The sequence below is a fragment of the Musca vetustissima genome, unplaced genomic scaffold (genome assembly GCF_032173495.1).
Source record: "Musca vetustissima isolate MV318-11 ecotype Yass unplaced genomic scaffold, APGP_CSIRO_Mvet_v1 utg15531, whole genome shotgun sequence".
NCBI classification, from domain to species: Eukaryota; Metazoa; Arthropoda; class Insecta; order Diptera; family Muscidae; genus Musca; species Musca vetustissima.
This window is the reverse complement of record NW_026882214.1, coordinates 80926-106473: the sequence shown is the minus strand read 5'-3', so window position 1 is coordinate 106473 and position 25548 is coordinate 80926. Positions and strand designations below refer to the sequence as shown.

The 25548-nt window shown below is 38.5% G+C and overlaps 1 protein-coding gene across 1 annotated transcript; it reads right to left on the bottom strand.

Annotated features, from left to right (window-relative positions):
• Nucleotides 1–20205: 20205 nt before the first annotated feature.
• Nucleotides 20206–24562, bottom strand: LOC133328431 (protein 5NUC-like). Its single transcript, XM_061536999.1, has 6 exons — nucleotides 24327–24562; nucleotides 23733–23883; nucleotides 23388–23644; nucleotides 21181–21457; nucleotides 20820–21120; nucleotides 20206–20735 (listed from the first exon to the last, which is right to left on the bottom strand). Exons 1-6 carry the CDS (start codon nucleotides 24560–24562, stop codon nucleotides 20206–20208), a joined length of 1752 nt encoding a protein of 583 aa, XP_061392983.1.
• Between the last annotated feature and the right edge of the window lie 986 nt (nucleotides 24563–25548).

The window sequence follows — 25548 nt, the reverse complement described above, 5'->3', positions numbered from 1 at the left end:
GGGACAAAATAATGTAAATAAATTTAAAGCGAAATATCGAAATATAGGTTACACTTATTTCAGTATGGTTTTTGCATTCGGCCACATTTTGAGTTCTTTATTTACTTATAAATCCAAATTTACTTATAAATCCAAAATCGGACGAAAATATATATGGGAGCTATATCTAAATCTGAACCGATTTTCACGAAATTTAACACACATCGTTCTAGACTTAGTTCAGTATGCTATGCGAAATTTCGTGCAAATCGAAGGATATATAGGGACATTGTTGCACCATTTACATAAAATCGGACGAAAATATATATGGGAGCTATATCTAAATCTGAACCTATTTTCACGAAATTTAACACACATCGTTCGAGACATAATTCAGTACGCTATCCCAAATTTCGTGCAAATCGAAGGATATATAGGGACATTGATGCACTATTTACCTAAAATCGGACGAAAATATATATGGGAGCTATATCTAAATCTGAACCGATTTTCACGAAATTTTACACACATCGTTCTAGACTTAATTCCGTACGCTATGCCAAATTTCGTGCAAATCTAACGATATATAGGGACTTTGGTGCAAGATTTACCTAAAATCGGACGAAAATATGTATGGGAGCTATATCTAAACCTGAACCGATTTTCAGTAAATTTAACACACATCATTCTGGACCTAATTCAGTACGTTATGCCAAATTTCGTGCAAATCGAAAGATATATTGGGACTTTGGGGCACCATTTACATGAAATCGGACGAAACTATATATGGGAGCTATATCTAAATCGGGGCCGATTTTCTCGAAACTTGGCAGACATCACTCTAGGCTTAATTCAGTACGTTATGCAGAATTTCGTGCAAATCAAAAGATATATAGGGACTTTGGGGCACCATTTACAAGAAATCGGACGAAACTATATATGGGAGCTATATCTAAATCTGGACCGATTTTCTTGAAACTTGGCAGACATCTCTCTAGGCTTAATTCAGTACGTTATGCCAAATTTTGTGCAAATCGAAGGATATATAGGGACTTTGGGGCACCATTTACATGAAATCGGGCGAAACTATATAAGGGAGCTATATCTAAATCTGGACCGATTTTCACGAAATTTTGCAGGCATCATTCTAGACCTAAATGATTAGGCTGTACCAAATTTCGTGCAAATCGAAAGATATATAGGGACCGTTTACATTAAATCGGTTAAATATATATATGGGAGCTATATCTAAATCTGAACCGATTTTTCCCAATTTCAACTGGGTTCGTCCTTTGGCCGAATAAGTGACCTATGCCAAATTTCATCCAATTCGGATCATAAATGCGACCTGTACTTTGTTTACAATTTAACATGGACAGACAGACAGACAGACGGACGGACATGCATAAATCGACTTAGAAAGTGATTCTATGCATATTCTCAAAAGTAACCATGGGTCTATCTCGTTTCCTTTTGCCTGTTACAAACATATGCACAAAGACATAATACCCTGTACCACAGTGTGGTGAAGGGTATAAAAAGGGGTTATATGGGGACAACCCCAAAAAAGGGGGCGAATATTAATAATTTTTGGTAGGGAGATTTGTTACCATATACGACTACAAAATACCAAATTGCAGCAAATTCGGTTGAAAAACGCTCTCAAGAACCCCAAAATACCGAAAATTTGGGGGTACCCTTATATGGGGGCTATCTGAAAAAAAAAGACCTATATTCATAATTTTTGGTGGTGAGATTTGGTACCTATTAAGAACTCAAAATACTAAATTACAGCTAAAAATACGATCAAAACAACCAAAATACTGAAAATTAGGAGGTAGCGTTGTATGGGGACTACCAAAAAAAGTTGACCTATATTAATAATTTTTTTTTTGTGGAGACATTCAGTACCCAATAGGAACCTAATGTAGCAAATTTCAGCGAATTCGTTTGAAAAACGCGCTCAAACCCCCCAAAATACCGAAAATTGAGGGGTACCGTTATATTGGGGGGTACCAGAAAAAATTTACCTATATTTATAATTTTAAGTAGGGAGATTTGTTACCCAATAACAACTCAAAGTACCAAATTTCAGCGAATTCGTTTGAAAAACACGCTCAAGAACCTCAAAATACCGAAAATTGTGGGGTACCCTTATATGGGAGCTATGCCTAAACGTGGACCGATATATCCCATCTTCGAACTTGACCTGCCTGCAGACAAAAGACAACTTTATGCAAAATTTCAGCACCCTATCTCAATTCCTTCAGAAGATAGCGTGATTACAACAGACGGACGGACGGACATGGCTAGATCGTCTTAGAATTTTACCCTAATCAATAATATATATACTTTATAGGGTCGGAAATGAATATTTCGATGTGTTACAAACGGAATGACAAAATTAATATACCCTCCATACTATGCTGGAGGGTATAATAACAGTTCTTTAAAGAGAGAGGAGTTAATCTCTCCTGCAATGTAAACAATGTTGACATTAGTGGACTGTAGTGGTTAAAAAAATAGTCACAACTTTGGAAAACCCTTCAATTATTACAAAAATAATATTGACATTTCTATTTGACATGTGTTAATCTAAACTGCTGTGCAATGTAAACAATGTTGACATCTATTGCTTTTTGAAGTGATCAGCTGTCACTATAAAACAGCTGTTTATCATGTTTTTAGTTTACCATGTGAATAAGTTGCCAATGTTGACATCTATGTAAAATGCTGTTTCCAAATAAACCCATGCCAATCTATGGATAATCAAAAAAATATATATTTTTCAGAAATCCTCTTCTATATATTTGAAATAGGTAGTAATTGAAAAAAAAACACAACCTTTTAAACTCCTTCAATTATTACAAACATAACATTGACATCTCTAATTGACATGTATTAATGTAAACAGCTGTTTGATGCGAGCAGTTAATCTCCCTCGTGCAATGTAAACAATGTTGACAGCTATTGCTTTTTGAAGTGATCAGCTGTTAATACCAAACAGCTGTTCGCAATGTGTTTAGTTTCCCATGTGAATAAATTGCCTAGCAATTTCAATGCTTTATCTCAAGGATTAGCATAACTATTTAATCTCAATTATTTCTTTCATCAAAAATATTGATAAACACATAAATTATCGATATATTAACACATGTTTTGTGTTAGAGAAATTCTCAAACCCCCCACTTATTTTCCATGTTTCATCAAATAGTTTTTTTTTTCGCAAATACTTGAAAGAAGAAATAAGCTGCTAATATGACAAGCCTCAATAAATGTCATGTTATGGCTTTTAAAATGTCACCATTGATGATGACATATCATTGGTAGGTATGCATGTGTATATTTTGCATATGTTTTTAATTTTAGACTTAGTGACACATTATTGTTAACAGATGTGGAACATATTTTCGGAATGCAAAATTGACATTTTTTTGCAAAAAGAAAAAAAACCTAATCAGAATTTTAGGGAGAGTCCGGAGGGAAGTGTCCATAAATTTGAGGACATGGACATATTTGGATAAGCGGAATTTCAGTGGATCTGGATAATAGAAACAATGCCTGTATGAGGAAACGAAAATACTGTAGTGAAGATCGTTTAATTGGGCATAGGGTTCTGAAGAGCTACATATCTTTAGATTGGATATGTGCAGGCTTTTAACTCAAAATAGGCTAACGAAAAATCTGAGTAAACGAACTGAGTGCTAGAGAATTGTTTTAGATAATGCTGGAGCCCAGGAAGCAAATATAAACTATGGATGCATATAGAGATGAGCATCTAGGAGTCAATATTGTGTATTTTGAGAGATGGGAATCGATATGGACGAGTTTGTTGCCATGAAGGCTGGTGTTGGGCGCCAGTTAGTCAATAAAGTGAATCTGCATGGATGAGCATTAAGAAACCAGCGAAAAGCCTATGAGGTTTCATATATGATTGGAAGGTCTACGATTTATATTTATGAGTTGCAGGTCAGATGCGCTATATAGACGGGATATGAGCTACTGCATCTATATAGAAGAGCCAAAATGCCAGATAATCGATGTAAACCTGTTTAAGGATATTGTTTATATATATATATTATAAAGATTTAAGAATCCAGGGATGTTTTATAGATTAGCTGAGGATATAAAGACAACCTGAAGTGTCAAAAAATTTATATGGAACAGATAAAGGAACGGAGGATATATAAAGATAATTTAAAACACAGGGAGTTAATACACACAATAGTTAAAGGGCCATGGGTTTTACATATACGAGGTAAAAGGGCTGAATAGGGTTGAACGTAAAATGGAATCATTGCTCAAGTGAAAATCTAGAAGTCCGTATAAATCTGCGGAAAAACTATACAGAAGAGTTGAAGTGCCAGAGTGTCTATATAAAGATGCTGAAGCTTCATGGAGTTTAACTGAGCAAATAAACAAATTAAGAAAGTATATGGGAAGCTAAAGGACTATCTGTATTCCAGGATAATTCGAGAAAAAGCCCGGCGTACATATGTAGGGGACCTTAAAGACCAAGGAGTCAAAATTAATGAATTGCTCCATTATAAGTAATCTGCTAGCCATCCATACGGACATGCTTGGCATCATTTAGATTGTATGAGCCTGCTGAGTGTAATTAAGACCTAATTTATTCGACTTGATCGCCAGAGGCTTACTATATATGAAATATATCTTAGAAACTTTAAATATATATATCGATTGGGCGCCAGTATGATTTTATAGAAAATTTAAAGACAACGGAGAAAATATAAACCACATGATAGCAAGTCCATCCATTCAGGCAAGTTCGACCCCATGAAGTCTAATAAGATCTGTTGGGCGCCATTAATTTAAGATGGAGATCTTAAAGTATGGATTGGCTATCCACATAGACGAGATTGGTAAACATAATTCGATATAAACGACTTGGGTGCCAGGGAGTGCAGAGCCAACCAGTATACACGATTTTTTTATGATGTTTTGAGTTTGAGAGTGATGAATATATACGTTTTGACCGTATAGTAGTCAATAAGAGGGCTCTGCAGGGCCAAGTGTCGATATTGATGTGTTGGATGCCATTAATGTACATGATTTGGTCGCTAAGTGGTTCTTAAATGAATGTGAGCACCACAGGAGAGGCTATTCGGCGCTTATTAGCTAATATGGAGAATCTAAAGTGTTGCGAATCAATATCGAACTGTTTGGTGCCATAATTTAAAACGGAAAACAGAATGTTAGGCAGTACATATAAATAAGTTGTATATACGGGTTAGGCGCCAGGAATTCTATGTAGACAATCATAATCTACAAAATTTGATAGGCAGGTGATAAATTCTTGTTCCTTATGGGTACACTTGAAATGTTCCTTATAGGATAGATGTCCAGAAACCTATTGAAACCTTTATGTCCGGAGCCAAAAGAAAGTTTGTTCATAGGCTGATACTTTTGACTTGAGAAAAGGAGACAACAAGTAAAATTGTGTGTAAAATATACAATTATTGCACGACGATACCGACATGTTGGGCGCCATTAAATCAATATAAAATAACTTATAAATATTGAGCGGTTATAACCGACCGTGGGAGAAGAAATTGAGGCACTAGAATCTATATTGGCGGATAGATGTCCAGAAATCTATTGAAACTTTTATGTTCGGAGCTAAAAGAAAGTTTTTTTTTATCGTCTGATACTTTTGGGCGCCATTAAATCAATATAAAATAACTTAAAAAGATTGAGCGGTTATTACCGACCGTGGGAGAAGAAATTGAGGCACTAGAATCTGCATTGGCGGATAGATGTCCAGAAATCTATTGAAACCTTAATGTCCGGAGCAAAAAAAAAAAAAAAAAAACATGAAGGATAAAATTTTATCGTCTGATACTTTTGACCTGAGAACAGGAGACAATAGATTTATTGGGCGCCATGTTAAGTCAATTTAGCAAAGCGAGAGATGGAGGGTCTTTACTATCCAGCTGGTCGCCAATGTGTCCATAGCAAAGGGTTGGAGGCCAAAGAGTCCATAGATGGATGGCCTCTCACAGGACATAAGAGACCTTCTAGTCTTTATGGCCCGTTATGTCCTGTGAAGTTTTGAACAACAATTGATTTCAGTAATAATTCTGGGTTTCGGCTATTTTATAAGAAACTCCTTGGACATTAGATCAATTATTTTGATTACATAGTTCACATTTTATGTTTATAAATCACAGTTCGTCTATCTGTTTTTCAGATCTATTTGAAATTTTCTAGACTTCGTAATTTTAAGATAAAAATTGAAAATCAGGTCGTCAATAAAATGGAGGGAAGAATGGAGGGTATATTAATTTTGTCATTCCGTTTGTAGCTCACCGAAATATACATTTCCGACCCTATACAGTATATATATTCTTGATCAGGGTAAAATTCTAAGACGATCTAGCCTTGTCCGTCCGTCCGTCTGTTGTAATCCCGCTATCTTCTGAAGGAATTGAGATAGGGAGCTGAAATTTTGCATAGGTTTGTCTTTTGTCTGCAGGCAGGTCAAGTTCGAAGATGGGATATATCGGTCCACATTTAGGCATAGCTTCCATATAACAGTACCTCCCAATTTTCGGTATTTTGGGGTTCTTGAGCGGGTTTTTTAACCGAATTCGCTGAAATTTGGTACATTGAGTTCTTATTGGGTACTTAATGTCCCTACAAAAAATTATAAATATAGGTCCACTTTTTGTGGTAGCTCCCATATAACGGTACCTCATAATTTTCAGTATTTTGGGGGTTTTGATCGTATTTTTCCACCGAATTGGCTGTAATTTAGTATATTGATTTATTATTAGGTGCCAAATCTCTCCACAAAAAATTATAAATATAGGTCCATTTTTTCGGATAGCCCCCATAGAAGGGTACCCCAAATTTTCGGTGTTTTGGGGTTCTTGAGCGCATTTTTCTACCGAATGCGTTGGAATTTGGTATTTTGTAGTTGTATATGGTAACAAAACTCCCTATCAAAAATTTTTAATGTTCTCCCCCTTTTTTGGGAGAATATAACCCTATTTTAATATATAAATAGTTATATGATTTGTTCCGTGTTTGGTTTCGGTTCTAAGGTTGTAATCATTTCATCTGCGGAAGATACGAAAAAAACTAGAACATAAGTTTCGATAATTAACTTAGTTATATTCATATATGTATATGAACTGTAACCAGCATTTAGGCCCAGCCCCTACGTGAGAGGTAGCAGAAGGAGTGGACCGATATTCCCCATGTTCGAACTTGAACTAATATTGGATGAAATAATAAGATGGGCAATGTTGAGATGAAATCAAAATTTTTTTCAAACAAATTTGCTCCAAAGATACATGGGGTCTAGGACCAATAATTAGGACCATAATCGGTTTGTACAAATGTCGGTATAGGTACACTTTTTGGTATGTTCCCTATATTTTTATTTCAAGTACCTGTCAGTATATCTATGGTGGAGGATATCCAAAGTTCGGCCCGGCCGAACTTAACGCTTTTACACTTGTTTTTAATTTCTGTGGGACTTGGGTGTTGATGTTTATGTATACTTTCTAAGGTCGCCTTCAGTCTGTCCGTGTATATAGACTCCATGGGCTTCGGGATATTTATTTTGATTTGTTTTTGTAATGCAATTCTATAAACTTCTTGATCAATTTAGGCTTGTTGGGTTATCTTTGCTGTAGATAGGCTTCAGTCCCTGCATTCGAGAATTCGTGGATTTTAGATCAATCATAAAATAATCCTGGATTCGACATGTGTATATGGACTATTTCGATTTCAACTCGTTCCAAAAACTGATTCTCCTTGACACCACTTATAAATCTCCAACCTTATACATTATTTTTTAATATCTGTTCTCATTGCCATATATATAAATAATACCCCGATATATAATCTTTATCAAATTAAGTTTCAATTTAATTTTGATAAGTCAACACGATTTTTACCCCCTTCCTACCACCCCGCAACACCAGTAACACGTTTTGTTAGCCGAAATAAAAAAAAAAAACGTTCAATGAAATTTGAAAATTAAAACACAAAAAAAAACCTTATAAATCAGCAATAAAATCCGATAATAGCATGTCAGTTCGTTAATATCAGATTATATATAATTTTTTGTATTTTTGTTGTTGTTGTTGGAAAGGCGATTAAATTATTTATTATATTTGTTTGTTGTAGCTATTGTTGCATGTGACATGTGACTTTAGAATAAAATTAAAAGGGGAATTATTTTTTTTTGGCAATAACATGCAACTTCAAATCGAAAATTTAGATTCACTTGTAGATCCATTTTTCAAAACCCTTCCCATGCTGAGAACACTGTTTTTGTCAATGTTTATTTATTTTTTTCTCTCCTTCTATGCACTTTCTTTATATATATTTTTTTATTTATTTTCGCTTGTTGTTCTTTTCTTTTTTCGAATAATTTTTTTTTAAGTGTTAAATTTTACACAAAACATCAAAATAGACGCAATGAAAAAAATTGCACTTTTGCACAAATTAGCCGCTAATTAACGAAGGAAATAAACCAGACACAAGATGTGGCCACGGGCACGATTTTCTTAGTCTACCGAATTTGTTTTTTTTTTTTATTTTAATGATGATCGTGGTGTTGTAAAAAAAAATTTGAAAAAAAAGAAAATAATTTTCATTCACAATACCCTCGAAAGAAAAAGGTGTCCGTCGTGTTTTATTTTCCGCCGTTTTCTCGTTACGTTACTTCAAACTTTCAATTTTTCTAAACGATATATAGCACGCGTTCGATGTCTCAAATCAAACTGACGGAAAACGTTTTAGCGGGCCAGGAACTCAGCCACCAACCAAAACAGCCAGCCAACCGATCGACCAAACAAACCAATTTAGTCAGATCAACAACATCCATCCATACATCGGCATTCGTAAACAAAAACAACAACAACAGCAGCAGCAGCAACAACAACAACAACAGAAACCGACGAGCAAAATAGTGAGTTGAGTAGAGTAAAGTGAGTATCGGAATGAATGGATGAATGAACTGTGAAGTATGTGTGAGTGTGTGTATGTATGTGCGTGTGTGTGTTGATTTCGCTACATTTTGGTAGTTGTATACACAGCCAGGGGCTAGTGAATAAGAATGGATATGATAATGCGACTCAAACTGAAATTTATAAGGAGTATATATCTTTAACATAAATGGCGCCCAACTAGGGGCTTCGGGAATTCCCAAGTGGTATCCACCAGTGACGTTGACGTTGTCACTGGTCTTCAAGTCATGGTTATAGTCTCCCTGGGCCAATGTTCATCTGCACAGACATCTTGAATTTTTGGTTCATTTATGTAGACTTCCAAGGACACAAAGCGCAGTGGCGCCCAATAGTTTTTTTTTCACAAGGGAAATAAATTCAAAACTCCCTGGCGCCCAACAGTTTTTTTTTACACATGGGAAATAAATGTAGTACTCTGCAGCGTAGAGAGGAGTTGGTGTGGGTTGTGTAGTGCAGTGCAGTGGATAGTGTGCCACACTACAATGCGATGGCTCAGGGTTCGAATCTGAGCGGAGGAAAAAAAATTACAGTGGTTCTAGTGGTCTTCAAGATGGCGCTGCTTCTAGGCAACGCTAGATGACAGTCTATATAGTCCCACTAACATGAATTGGGTGATCCATAGAGACGAGTTCGCGTGAACGATTTGATCTCCAAGGATCCCAAATATAGAATATAGCTGTCAGTGAGTTTGTGCAGATCCATTGCGAGCCTGGGAGTCTATATTATCAAACTGAAGGCCAGGTTGAATAAGAATGGATATAATAATGCGGCTCAAACTGAAATTTATAAGGAGTCTATCTCTTTAAAATATATGGCGCCCAACTAGGACCTTCGGGAATTTCCAAGTGGTGCATAATTATCGGTAGTCTTCAATTCATCGTTATATTCGCCCTGGGCCAGTGTTCATATGCACACACAGCTTGAATTTTTGGTTCATTTATGTAGACTTCCATGGACACAAAGCTCAGTGGGGCCCAATAGTTTTCCTTGACAAAGGAAATAAATTCAAAACTCCCTGGCGCCCAACAGTTTTTTCTTTTTTAACGAGGAAAATATATTCAGTAGTCTGCAGCGTATATAGAAGTTGGTGTGGGTTGTGTAGTGCAGTGGATTGAGTGCCAGACTACAAAACGATGGGCCAGGGTTCGGATCTTAGCGGAGGAAAAAATTACAGTGGTTCTGAAATACTTACACTCTCTACGATTACAATCTAGGTCTTCAAGGTAGCGCTGCAACGCTAGACGGCAGTCTATATAGTCCCACTAACATGAATTGGACAATCCATATAGACGAGTTCGTGTGAACAATTTGATCTCCAAGGATCCCAAATATAGAATATAGCTGTCAGTGAGTTTGTGCAGATCCATTGCGAGCCTGGGAGTCTATATTATCAAACTGAAGGTCAGGATGAATAAGAATGGATATAATAATGCGACTCAAACTCTAATTTATAAGTAATATATCTCTTTAAAATATATGGCGCCCAACTAGGGCCTTCGGGAATTTCCAAATGGTGCATAATTGTCACTGGTCTTCAAGTCATGGTTATAGTCTGCCTGGGCCAATGTTCATCTGCATAGATACTTTGAATTTTTGGTTCATTTATGTAGACTCCCAAGGACACAAAACTCAGTGGCGCCAAAAAGTTTTTCCATAAGGGAAATACATTCAAAACTCCCTGGCGCCCAACAGTTTTTTTAACAAGGGAAATAAATTCAGAAGTCTGCAGCGTAGAGAAGAGTTGGTGTGGGTTGTGTAGTGCAGTGTATAGTGTGTCAGACTACAAATCGATGGGCCAGGGTTCGGATCTTAGCGGAGGAAAAAAAATCACAGTGATTCTAGTGGTCTTCAAGGTGGCGCTACTTCTAGCCAACGCTAGACGGCAGTCTATATAGTCCCACTAAAATGAATTGGGTGATCCATATAGACGAGTTCGTGTGAACGATTTGATCTCGAAGGATCCCAAATATAGAATATAGCTGTCAGTGAATTTGTGTAGATACATTGCGAGCCTGGGAGTCTATATTATCAAACTGAAGGTCAGGATGAATAAGAATGGATATAATAATGCGACTCAAACTGAAATTTATAAGGAGTCTATCTCTTTAAAATATATGGCGCCCAACTAGGACCTTCGGGAATTTCCAAGTGGTGCATAATTATCGGTAGTCTTCAATTCATCGTTATATTCACCCTGGGTCAGTTTCCATCTGTACAGACAGCTTGAATTTTTGGTTCATTCATATAGACTCCCAAGGACACAAAACTCAGTGGCGCCCAATAGTTTTTCTTGACAAAGAAAATAAATTCAAAACACCCTGGCGCCCAACAGTTTTTTAAGAAGGGAAATTAATGCGGTAGTCTCCACCATATATATGAGTTGGTGTAGTTTGTGTAGTGCAGAGTATAGTGTGCCAGACTACAAACCGATGAGTCAGAGCTCGAAATTAGCGGAGAAAAAATCACAGTGGTCCTGGAATATTTACACTCTCTACAACGACATTCTGGGTTTTCAAGGAGGCGCTGCTTCTAGGCAACGCTAGATGGCAGCCGCAGTAGTTTTTGAATATTTGTAAAAAGTGACTTACAATCTCTCTGCGGATTAAATACTTTCGAAGATCCCTGGCATTCTAAAAACCAAACTCGACAGACACGTCAGTACAGAACTTGACATCCACACCAACACCAAAGGATGACACAAAATGTGAAATTGTGCCACCTAGAGGAAAATTACTGCATAAAATTCAAGAAGACTCTGCTTCTATGCAACGCTAGATGGCAGCCACATAACCTAGGATTTAGCTGGAATTAATACAAGGAAAAATCGAGTAAGGAACTGCTAGACTTATTAAAATGACAGCCAGAGGAAAACAACTGCATCAAAATTCAAGGAGGCGGTGATTCTAGGCAACGCCAGATGGTAGCTACAAAACTGGGGATTTAGCTGGAATTAATGCAAGGAAAAATCGAGTAAGGCTTACAGGAGAAACGGCTAGTCTTACTAAAATTACAGGGCGGGTGCGTTGCTTCTAGGCAAAACCAGATGACAGCCACATAACTTAGGACTAGAATAAAAACATAATTCAAGAATCATGTTATCGGGCCATTAACTCCTAAACTTCCTGGCGCCCAACTAGAAACTATGTATGAATTCAGTGGAATTCGTATGTATGAATTCAGTGGGGTCCAACTTTTTGAATTTAAAATTCTTTTCTGTAACTCCTGGCGGCCAACAATTCCTATAGGAGAGCTGGAGGTATTCTTCTTGATATAGGAGAGTTGCATGTAATTTTCTTCCTATAGGAAAGCTGGAGGTCATTTTCTTCCTATAGGAGAGCTGGAGGTCTTCCCACATATAAAGTACCAAGCATACGGTTCGGTTATATAAAGCTAGTGTAGGCTTCCGAACGACATTTTTCTCTATGAAGATTCTCTGAGAGATTCTGCTCTGTGCTTACAAGAGAATTCACAGGCGGAACGGCTAGACATACTAAAATTACGGGGCGGAGGCAATGCATCTATTCAACGCTAGATGGCATCCAGGGGGAAAATTACTGCATCAAAAAATTACTGTGGCTAACTTAGGATCTGGCTGGGGCCATATAACTTAGGAGAATTGAGTAAGAAGTTCTGTGCTGCCAAGAGGATTTACAGGAGGAACTTCTAGACTTACTAAAATTACGAGACGAAGGCGATGCATCTATTCAACGTTAGATGGCAGCCACATAGGTTCTCAGGTCGTTAACTCCTAGACTTCCTGGGGCCCAACTAGTCTATTTTATCCTTGGTAACTCGGATACGTTCGCCTATTTAGAATTCATGGCGCGTGAGTCCACCATACAAACGTAATCCCCTTTTAATACGTCCGGTCTTTTATCATGTCTAGAAAATTATTGGCCCTGCATTTCGTATTTAAATATTCCATTTACAGTTCGCTTCTTTAGATTCCCTGTCTCTTCAGTTCGTCTATATTGACTTCTTGGGTTTTTATTTCATCAATATAGACAGTTTTGTCCTTCACCCAGATTATATGCAACTGACAGAAGCATAAGTCCTTCCATGTTGTAAGTGGAAGTTGAAGCTCTGAAATGTATTACTACAAGCTCTGGATTCGGAGAAGTCAGTGTGGAAGTTATAGGCTGCAGAGAGACTGTAAACAGGAATTGAAGTTCAGGTAATATGCAGAACAGCTGAAGGAAGTCTGTAATGCAACACGGAAGGGTTATAATGATGTTATGCTATGTCCAAGGATTGTGTGAGGAGCGAATTGGGCGCCAAACACTCACACTGTTCTATCTGAACAGGTTATCAGTGAACTGGACACTTGTTGGTGTCTTATAGTTTAATTGGGCGCCATTTGGTATCTGAGAACGATATGGAGGACAATGAGTTGGTGATATAGGGAAGGACTTTGATAATGGATAATAACATTGTGTGAGGATGTCTTTACAGCACACCAGGAGGTTAGCGATAATATATTTGCATGTTGGGCGCCACCTGAACCCAAAGTGCTGAAATCCTCCCATATTTTTGTAAAACTTGAAACTCTGGAAATCATACTAGAAGCACCAGAGAGACTGTAAACAGGAACTGCAGTTCAGGTAATATAGTTCTTTGATGTAGGCTCCCTGGTCATTTAAAGCAAATCGGGCGTCAAACAGTCAACCTGTTCTATCTGAAAATGAGTTATCTGTGAACTGCACACCAACAAGTCGTATAGTCTAATTGGGCGCCATTTGGTATTTACGAACGACAATGGAGAACAATGAGTTGGTCATTTAGGGATGATTCGAAAAATTTCGATAATGGATAATAAAATTGCATCAGGATGTCTTTACAGCACACCAGGAGGTTATCAATAATATATTTGCCAGTTGGGCGCCACCTGAACCCAAAGTGTTGAAATCCTCCTATATTTTTGTAAAACTTGAAACTCTGGAAATCTTACTAGAAGCACCAGAGAGACTGTAAGTAAACAGGAACTGCAGTTCAGGTAATATAGTTCTTAACTATAGACTCCCTGGTCATTTAAAGCGAATTGGGCGCCAAACAGTCAAACTGTTCTATCTGAAAATGAGTTATCTCTGAACCAATTGGGCGCCATTTGGTATTTACGAACGATATGGAGGACAGTGAGTTGGTCACATAGGGACGATCCGAAAAACTTTGATAATGGATAATAAGATTGTGTCAGGCTGTATTTACAGCACAACATAATATATTTGTCAGTTGGGCGCCACCTGAGCCCAAAGTGCTGAAATGCTCCTGAAATGCTGAAATGCGACTGTAAGTAAACAGGAACTGAAGTTCAGGTAATATAGTTCTTAGCTATAGACTCCCTGGTCATTTAAAGCTAATTGGACGCCAAAAAGTCAACCTGTTCTATCTGAAAATGAGTTAGCTCTGAACTGCACACCAACAAGTCTTATTGTCTAATTGGGCGCCATTTGGTATTTACGAGCGAGTTGGTCATATAGGGATGATCCGAAAAACTTTGATAATGGATAATAAGATTGCGTCAGGATGTTTTTACAGCACACCATAATATATTTGCCAGTTGGGCGCCATCTGAGCCCAAAGTGCTGAAATGATCCCATGTGTGTGTGTGTTAGCTCGTCTAATATTTATTTTTTGGAACCCATCTCCAGAAATACTTCTTCTCTATGTTTTCTTCGAACCCCTGCCCTTCACTCCGTGTGTGTGTAATGTCTTCACTCACTGACCTTTGGCTGTAACCGCATTAATAGCAATTTGTTTAAAGCAATTTGGTGTTTATTTAAAGTTCCACTCTTGTTTTTTTATAATAATTATTTTGTTTGCTATTGTTGTTGTTTTAAAGTGTTGTTATCAAACTCCTCGACGACGATATTAAAAAAAAAACTTTACAATTTGCCCTAAAGACACTCTCGATGTATCTTTTATTTCTTCGAATTCCGTTAGATAAGTAATGACCATAACAATGGAACCAATTTCCCCACTAACGGCATCGATTGCGTTGCACATTTTTATCAGAAAAAAATAAAAAAACAACTCTCAAAAAATTATCAAAAAAAAAAAATCAAAAACTCTAAGTGGTTTGGTATCTCAGTTATAGGTCAGAGACGAAAAAGCCTATGCGGGATAGTAGGCGTATTGCGACAACAATATGTGTTTGTTCGGAATGCTGGTCTTGTCATTGAAGCAAATTTTCATTGCATTGAAGTCTCTTTGTTGCTGTTGTTGTTGTTTTTTGTTGTTACAACTATTGTTTTTATTTTATTGCTGTTGTTGTTGTTGCTGTTATTGTTTGTGTACATTTCGCTTTTTTTCAAATGTCACGTTGTCTGGCTTTCAAGACGCATTTGCACTACTCACTGCACAGGGAAGATCGTTCGGCGTCGTTGTCGTTTGACATCGCTTCAATAACAAAAATAGACCAAACTGGAAGAAGAACGCCAACAACAACAACAGAAGAAGTAGAAAAAATTAATGCAAATGAACTACAACAATTCCATTTAGAGAGCGAGATATTTATCGGTCTCTTTACACCTCGCCTTAGCTTGGTGTGGGTGAGGAAGTACCAAGCCGATCTGTTGTTTTTTTCCTCACAGAGAGCAACAAAAAAACCAGAGCAGTTTTTGCTTTTGATTCTCTCAGTTGGATGGCCTTACTTGACACAGTTATGCGCCCCTCGACTGGATGATAAATAAGGCAGATCTGAAGATAACTAACTGTCCGGCATGCGAAAAGTCGTGTTTTTTGTTACAATTAACAAGTGTTTTTATTCAGAATAATAAGAAAAGCAACAACAACAAAACAACAACACAATGACACAATAAAAAATGATGGCAAGTTCTCACTTATATAGATGTGGAGACATCTGGAGATAGATAAGACACTCGAAGAAAAATGTTGGTGCATGGTAGATTTTCAAAGCAGGTTAAATACTTGTACGTTTATTCGGACCATATGAAAGGCTAGGGAGGTTAGGCAGATGAAGAGACAACCTGAAAGTTCAGAGAGTTTATATATGGGAGCTAAAGGGGCGGGGAATCCCCAGGGAGGAATTCTGTACGGTTGAATTGGGCGCCAGGGTATTTTTTATTGCAAAAAAGAAATCAAGGGAGTATCAGGGGTCAAGGAATCTCTAGAAATTTTCGGGAGGTGGAAGCTGAGCTGCAAGGAAAATTATGGCATCTGTAGAGCTAAAGGCTGTAAACTGGGCGGCAAACAACCAACTTTCACTATTTTAAACAAGTAACCTGTTGAGTTGGGCGGCAAAGAGTCTTACAGTCTACTTGGCGCCATTACGAACGATATGGAGGACAATTAGTTGGTCATATAGCGAGTCAATATGGATAACAAAATTGCATCAGATATCATTACAGCAAACCAGGAGGACAGAAAATATATTAATATTTGCAAGTTGGGCGCCAGAGTGTTTTTATGAAGACCACCTGAGCTCAATGACCTGAAACAGACGAATTAGACGCAAAAGGTCAACCTACTCTATCTTAAAAGAATTATCTCTGAGCTGGATGTCTGTTGGGCGCCAGAGTGTTTATTATGAAGACCACCTGAGCTCAAAATGCCAGCAACCTTAAAAGAGTTATCTGTGAGCTAGTCTAATTGGGCGCCATTTGGTACTTACAACCAATACGGATGGCAATGAGTTGGTCATATATGGAGTGAATCAATATGGATCAGGACGTTTTTACAGCAAACCTGGAGGTGAACGATATGTATATATTTCCCAGGGTGGTTATAATGAAGACCACCTGAGCCCAATGTGTCTGCAGCAAACGAATTGGGTGGAAAAAAGTCAGCCTGCTCCATCTTAAAAAAGTTATCTGTGTTATCTTTGAGCTGGACGTCAAAAAGTCTTCTAGTCTAATTGGGCGCCAAATGATATGGATGGTAATGAGTTGGTCACATAACGATATATTTTCCATTTGGGAGCCAGGGTATTTATTATGAAGACCACTTGAGCCCAAAGTGTCTGCAACAGGCGAATTGAGCGCCAAAATGTCTTATATTCTAATTGGGCTCCATTTGGTACTTACCAACGATATGGAGGGCAGTGAGTTGGTCATATAAGGGCGCCAGGGTGTTTATTATGCCACAGACGAATTGGGCACCAAAAAGTCAACCTACTCTATCTCAAAAGTTAATCTGCTCTATGTTAAATAATTTAGTTGTGTTATTTGTGAGTTGGACCCCAAAAAGTCTTATAGTCTAATTGGGCGCCATTATGGGTTCTTACAAATTGGATATGGAGGACAATATAAAGACGATCCGATTTATTAATGAGCCAATATGGATAATAAAATTGCGATAATATGCGCGGATCTGATTTGCGTCATTGCAAATCAGATCCGCGATAATATATTTTCCGGTTGGGCGCCACCTGAGTCAAATGTGTCTGCAAACTGACAGAAGCTGAAGTCCTCCAAGATTGATGTGAAAGTTTAAGCTTCGCAGAAGTCAGTGTGGAAGTTTGGCCGCCAGGGAGACTGTAAACAGGAACTGAAGTTCAGGTAATTTATGTAGAAGAGCTGAAGAAAGTCTGTAATACAATACGGAAGTACAGAATGCTTATTTCAAGGGGTCGGGCGCCGAACCGGTTATGATTATGTTATTAAGTCCAATGATTATGTGAGGATCGAATTGGGCGCCAAACAGCCAACCTGTTCTATCTTGAAACGAGTTATCTATAAGCTGGACGCCAACAAGTCATATAGTCTAATTGGGCGCCATTATGGGTACTTACGAACGATATGGAGGACAATGAGTTGGTCTGACTGAGCCCAAAGTGTCTGACTGAAGCTGAAGTCCTCTAAGAGTGATGTGAAAGATTAAGCCCCCGGCATTTTGGATGTTATCAAGTCCATGGATTATATGAGGAGCGAATTGGTCCCCAAACAGTCAACCTGTTCTATTTTAAAAGGATTATCTGTGAGCTGGACGCCAAAAAACCTATATTCTAATTGGGCGCCATTTGGTACTTACGAATCATATGGAGGACAATTAGTTGGTCAATGCGTCTGGATGTCTTTGGATTTGCCAGTTGGGCGCCATCTAACCCAAAGTTTATGCAACTGACAGTAGCTAAAGTCCTCCTAGATTGTATGTGAAAGTTGAAGCCCTGGGCATCTTACTAGAAGCTTGGAAATCAAAGAAGTCCGTGTGGAAGTTATGGGCACCAGAATGCTTATTTCAAGGAGTTTGGTGCCGAACGGGCTACAATGATGTTATTAAGTGCAATAATTATGTGAGGAGTGAATTGGGCGTCAGACAGTTAACCAGCTCTATCTTAAAAGAATTAGCTGTGTGATGGACACTAAAACATTTTATGGTCTAATTGGGCGCCATTCTGGGTACTTACGAACGATATGGACGACAATGAGTTCGTTACATAGTGTACGATCAGTCATTTGCTAGTAAGTCAATATGGATACTAAAATTGAGTCAGGATGTTTCTATAGCAAACCCGGAGATAAGCAATAACATAGAGGTTTGAGTCGGGCGCCAGGTTGTTTATAATGAAGTTCAAAGTGCCTACAAATTACAGGAGCTGGAGTCTTCCCAGATTGTATGTGAAAGTTGAAGGCCCGGGCATCTTACCAGAAGCTTTAAAATCGGAGAGGTCAGTTTGGAAGTAATGGGCGTCAGAGAGACTGTAAATAGGAGCAGGTTGGACGGTGCCTGAGCCTTTTCTTTCAGATTGTAAGCGAAAGTTGAAGCTTCGGGCATCTTACTAGAAACTCTGAAATCGGAGAAGTCGGAGTGGATGATATGGGCACCAGAGAGACTGTAAATAGGAACTGAAGTACAGGTAATATATGGAGATCAGCTGAAGGAATTCATTGATGAAAAAAACGGAAGGAAGGAATTCGGCGCCGGACGGGTCAATGATTGTGTGAGGAGTAGCTAAGATCTCTAGGAATACTTCTAGAGATATTGAAAGCGGAAACGTCGATGAGTATATTTTGGGCGCCATGAAATCTTAAGTACAGTATATAGAACTGGTGAAAGTACATCTATACGAGCTGGGCGCCGGGTGGCCTATAATCGATTGTTGAAGGTCAAGGGATATAATGATGCCATTAAGTCTAAGGATAATGTGAGGAGCCGCTAATATCTGCTGTATTGTAAGTGAAAGTACTGAAGCTCTAGATATATTGCTAAAGGTGTTGGATGCGGAAAAGTCAATGTCGATATGTTGGGCGCCATGGAATCTAAGGCTAGAAAATTCAGTATATATTGACCTGCTGAAAGTTCGGTTATACGAGTTGGGCGCCAGGCGGCCTACAATCGATTATTGAAACCCATGGGCTATAATTATGTTATTAAGTTCCAGGATTACGTGAGAACCAGCTAAGATCTGCTGAATTGTAAGTGAAAGAACTGAAACTCTGGAAATACTGCTAGAGGTGCTGGAAGCGGAAAAATCAATGTAGATATACTGGCCATGGTATCTAAGGATTTATATTGACCAGCTGAAAGTTCATTTATTCAAGTTGGGCGCCAAGCCGTCTATAATCGATTGTTGAAGCCGTATGAATACTAGAGAGTATATGTGTGAGTACTGAAGCTCTGAGTCTATGTAGCTAAAGAGAACTCAATATAGAAGAAATGGACCGCAGCGACACGAATTCCGGGAGAATATACAAAAAACCTGAAGGAAGGGAATCTCTACTGCTACGCCAAATAATATCAGGTTCATTTAGATCAGTTGGGCGCCATGGGTTCCACATAGACACATGATGTCTAAGGCTAGAAAGTACAGTATACAGACATGCTGAAAGTTTATTTATATGAGTTGGGCGCCATGCGGCCTGTAATCGTTTGCTGAAACCCAACGAACCCCAGAGAGTAAATGTGTGGATCAGCTAAGGCCATGTTGAATAGCTTGTGGGAGTACTGAAGCGCTGAGAGTCTTCGTAGCTGAAGTTGGAGAACTCAATATGTAAAAGTTGGAACCCTCGAAGAATTCCGAGAGAATATACCGCAAAACCTGAAGGAAAGAAGTCTCTACTGGTAAGCCGAAGCATAGAATGTTCATTTAAATGAGTTGGGCGCCATGGCTTCCACATAGTCGTGATAAAATCCAAAGACTCCCAGTTAGCAGATATGTAACAACTAGGCCCTTAAGAACCTCTTGACCAATAAAACAACAACAACAACAAAAAAACTCCTTACTCAAATTTTATTCCTCCAAAAACGCAAAAACAAAATCTCATTACTCGACCTCAATATTCTTCTTTCTCCTATCACCATCCGCCATTCTTGGAAGAATTGTTATTCTATCCTCCAGACCGGGATAAATGAAATCATGCTTTCGCAGATATACCGTTAAAACATCAACTTCCTTATTTTTCATACGCTGCGGTTCATGACCCGAATTATCATCAATGAATTTATAACCATCACCCTGATGTAGCAGGAAATGTGATACAATCACATTATAGAATTTATTCTCATCGAGCGGTTCATAGGTGGGAGTGGCACAGGCAGCACAACGAACATCAGCGGTAACAACACGGCTACCTATCGGATTATTATAATCATAGGTGACATGGATGCCGGACATTTGTAAAAATCCATTTGGTTCTTTGCGATCAATCATTGAGGCGGAGTGTTCCAAGGCGGCGAGCAGGGTTTTGCCACTAATTTTCGAGACATACAAATCATTGTTGTGCGACAATACGCTGCTGATATCTTGGGCGGTGATTGTGCCGTCGGAACGGGGTTCAATGCCATTGCGCATGCCTACAAAATAAAAATCGGAATTAAAAAAACTAACTTTTATAAGAAAAATCCTGATCCTTAATTTTTTATAAGAAAAATCCTTACCTCCCCCTTGCACAAAAGCCACAGCAGCATCTGTCCAAAAAGTTCCACCCAAATCTTCCAAAACGCGAGCGTGGATCATGGCATCTGTGACCAAGTTGCCCAAATTACATTCCCGATAATGACATATCTCGGCACGACCATCAATGAATACCTTGGTATGGCCCACAACATCATTTTCCAATTTGGTTACCTCGGGACGATACACCTCCAATAACTCCACAACATCGGGTTCTCTGGGTATTTCGGAATTCAGAAGTATGGGTGTGCCATCAAATTTAATTAAATTACCGTCCTTGTCGAACTGCAAAGGGAGAAAATCATTAAATCCCCTTTCCATGGGCTTTTGTAGGGTTCCTCTTACCTGTACATGCAATTTCCCCAAGTATTTGGTATAGGCATAGGCCTGCACCACTGGCACCTGTTTGCCACTTGTCTGATTCACCAATGTGGGATAGGGTCCATCAATACTTTCAATATCTGGTTGTTCGGAGTTGTATAAAAATGTATTGGTATGACCACCAATGACAATATCCACCTCAGGACATTTGGCAGCAATTTCCTGATCTTTTTCATAACCCGAATGACCCACAGCGATTATTATGTTGATGCCCTGGGCCTTGAGGTTTTCAGCTTCGCGACTGTAATTCAAATATAATTTATAAATAATTTAGGGCGTTAGAGAGACGTCTCCAAATTCAGCCTGCAAAAAGTCCCTACCTCGAACTATCAAGACTTTATAGAGAACCTAGAATTGTGTCCCCATAAAGATCAACTCAATTAGCAGTGCCTTGATCAACCGCTCGTGTAAAAGCCTCTGTAATGTCTAGGGAGTCAGTATAATATTTATGTATCCAGAATTAATTCTCCCTGGAGTCTAACTGGTCTATATGAGGATACTAGAAAATAATCCTTGAACATTTCATAGATCCTGAATGAACTACGTAAATGGCGCCCAACTGAATGTCTAGCCTTCAAAATTTTAAATATGAAGCATAATATTTTCAAGATTTATACTTGTGTCTTCTTTGAAATGGACTCTCGGCTGATCGTCTAACTGGCGCCCAAATTATTCTCTAAAGAATTGTTTGGCGCCCAACTTGTCGTTACGCACTACCAGACTTTCAATTTAGCTAAACAGATTGTCAGGATTTCGACACACATTTATAGGCTCTCCATTATTTAATTTGTCTAAATATAATCTTCCTGAACCTGAACCTGAACTGTAGGACATCAGTTCAAAGCGACCCTGAACTGTAAATCATAGATACAAAACTATCTCTATACGCTTTCAGGGCTTTCACTGAAGAACTTTTAGGGCTTTCATAAAAATCCGCATAGCCGTTTGTGTTGAGCTAAACGCCGAGAGAGATTTTCATATATTGTAGCATTACCTGAGGCTGAAGAGTGATCGGAAGGCTCTCAAAGGTGAGCAATGATTTCTTGAGCTGTTCGGTCAGAAAATCGTTCATAGTCTAGACAACTATGAGGATGGAAGAGGCCTTCACAATGTTTTTAGCAAGGACTCTCAAAGGTGAGCAATGATTTCTTGAGCAGTTCGGACTACCAGACTTTCAATTAATCTAAACAGATTGTCAGGATTTCAACTCATATTATAGGCTCTCCATTATTTAATTTGTATAAATATAATCCCCTTGAATCTGAGCTGTAGGACATCAGTTCAAATCGTCCCCGGACTACAAATCATCCATAAAAAAACTTTTTGGACTTTATTCCTTCTCTATTGACTTCCAGGGCTTTCATAGAGGAAATGAGGTTTTGAGAGTCTTATTTAAGTCCGCATAACCGTTGTAGACCAAATAAAGACCGGAGAGGTTTTCACAGGCGAACTAAAGCCAGAGAGATTCTTAGGAACTATTTCTTAGATTGTAGCATTATCTTAGGCTGATGAGTGATCGGAAGGACTCTCTTGGGCAGTTCGGACAGAAAGTCTTTCATAGTCTAGACAACTATTAGGATGGAAGAGACCTTCACAATGTATTTAGCAAGAGAACAGAAGTCAGGGTGTTGATGGTCTAAATGGCGCCCAAATTATTCTCTAAGGAATTTCTGGCGCTCAACTCGTCGGCACGCCCAACTGGGCTTTCAAATTATCTAAACAGATTGCCAGGATTTCAACAGACATTTATGGGCTCTATCCCATCTCTATAGGTTTCCAGGCCTTTCATAGAGGAACTGAGGTTTAGAGTCTTTTATAAAAGTCCGCAAAACCTTTGTAGACCAAATAAAGACCGGAGAGATTTTCACAAGGGAGCTAAAGTCAGAGGGTCTCTCAAAGGTGAACTATGAAGCAGTTCGGACAGAAAGTCCTTTATAGTCTAGACAACTATGAGGATGGAAGAGGCCTTCACAGTGTAGAGAACAGAAGTCAGGGTGTTGATCATGGATTTTTTCGAAAAAAACCGACGCTTTAGGGAATTGTTCACAGAATTCACAAATCGAGTTGGTCTATCATAGACGGCTTAAATTTTCGCCCAAATTTCCTCGAAGTCTTCATATAAACATGCTCCTATTTCTTCTAATAGGATCACATAAACCACAACAACTTACTTGATTGCTTCGATTTCATCGGTGAATATGTCCTCCTTTGTCATGGTCAGATCCAAAGTATCGGGTGTAATATAACCAATGACGCCAACCTTCACACCGTTCACATCCAATACTGTGGAGTTTTGTAAATGTTTGCTATGTCTCAGTTGCGGAGTGCTGGAGAGATCCAAATTGGCCGCTACAATGGGGAAATCGACCTTATCCAAGAAGGGCAGCAGTCCTGGTAAACCCGAATCAAATTCATGATTACCCAAGGACTAAATACAGGGTGAAAATTCAATTAGATGAGAGTTCAAATAAACTTGGAGGAAAGAGTATGGGAGGAAACAACTAACAACAACTTACCGCAGCATCGGGTAATAATTTATTGAGAAAAGCCGTTGCTATGCCATCTTTAAAGCGGAAATACCAAGCTGTGCCCGCCGAAGTATCACCGGCATTCAAATAGACGACAGGCGTGCCACCTTCCTGGGCTTCCTTGCGGTATTTGCGAACTCTGAAATGAAGAGGTTAGAGGAAAAAAATAGGACTCATTATTAAAAGGTTATTAGATTGGGAAGAGGGATGGGATGCCCTAATGGAAATACGACGAAGACAGAGAGGGCCTGTTCAGTTCTCTAAAAAAATTATTGCTGAAAAATATTTTTTTTATAATTCTCCTCTCAGGGTCTGTAAGAAATCTTTTGGTAGTTTGTATGCACTTTTTTAGGTAGGAAATTCCTGAGGACGCCTAAGCGGAATTTATGTTGTTGGTTTCTCTAGCACTTCTTTGGGTAACCGGTAGAGGATCTCACTTGGGTTCGTTAGGTTATTTTTTCTTGTCGTTTTCATTGAGCCTCGTTCAGTCTCAACAGGATATTATTCAGAGACACCTTCTAGATGGCTTCGCAATACCTCTTGTCAGTGCCTGAAATCTTGAAGGTGGATTGTTATACTTACAAATGTGCCACCCTGGGAAAGCCACCATAACATTTATTCTCCTTCGCCAATTGCTCCGAACATTTTCCACTCTTGGCATCTGTCTGCTCGAAACGCGAATGCATATCATTATTGTGTAAAACGATGAATTCGGTAGCCACTTCGGCGGGTGCTTTGGTGGGAAAAGCATCCAGCCTGCCGAACAGTAAGCAAATTAGAATGACACCCAATCCGGGTAATATATGGATGGTTTTCATTTTGATTTTGAAAATTGAATCTGTACAATATTTTTACGTTCGAAGCAGGTACGTAGCGTTCGATTTCTTAAATCTGACTGATATCTGTTATTTAGAAAAATATACAAATGGGGGGGCTAAACAAAAAATATTGAAAATAGCAACAATGGTTTCAAAATTTTATTCGATTTTTTTGTTTGTTTTGAAAACCTTAACCTTAGTTCGTCAGCCTAATTGAATTCTGATAAGGGAGATTTTTGGGCAATTGTCTTAATTGCTGAGGTTGTTTTGAAATGGGAGGAACAGTGGGTAGTGGTTAGAATGGACAATTTTGGACCTCCACTGAGGCTAGAAAATTAATTTAAAAAATCCACGCCTTTTGGACCTCCACTGAGGCTAGAAATTTAATTTAAAAAATCCACGCCTTTAGACCTCCACCTCCACTAGAAAATTAATTTAAAAAATCCACGCCTTTAGACCTCCACTAGAAAATTAATTTAAAAAATCCACGCCTTTTGGACCTCCATCTCCACTAGAAAATTAATTTAAAAACTCCACGCCTTTTGGACCTCCACTGAGGCTAAAGGCCCTTAGACCTCCACTAGAAAATTAATTTAAAAAATCCACGCCTTTTGGACCTCCACCTCCACTAGAAAATTAATTTAAAAAATCCACGCCTTTTGGACCTCCACTGAGGCTAGAAAATTAATTTAAAAAATCCACGCCTTTTGGACCTCCACTGAGGCTAGAAAAGTTCATTTAAAAAATCCACGCCTTTTGGACCTCGAATGAAGTTAGAAAATTAATTTAAAAAATCCACGCCTTTTGGACCTCGAATGAAGTTAGAAAATTAATTTAAAAAATCCACGCCTTTGGACCTCCACTGAGGCTAGGAAATTTATTTAAAAATCCACGCCTCTAAGGCTAGAAAAATTAATTTTAAATCCCGGCCTCTAAGACTTTGTCATGGGGATAATATACCTCTGACCCACCATAAGGCGTGGATT

Coding starts and splice junctions, on each gene's coding strand:
- LOC133328431 (XM_061536999.1), bottom strand. CDS start 24,562: ATGAAAACCATCCATATATTACCCGGATTGGGTGTCATTCTAATTTGC. Junction 21,121..21,180: donor TGGGGAAATTGCATGTACAG/GTAAGAGGAACC, acceptor CTCCCTTTGCAG/TTCGACAAGGACGGTAATTT. Junction 20,736..20,819: donor GGCTTTTGTGCAAGGGGGAG/GTAAGGATTTTT, acceptor TTTATTTTGTAG/GCATGCGCAATGGCATTGAA.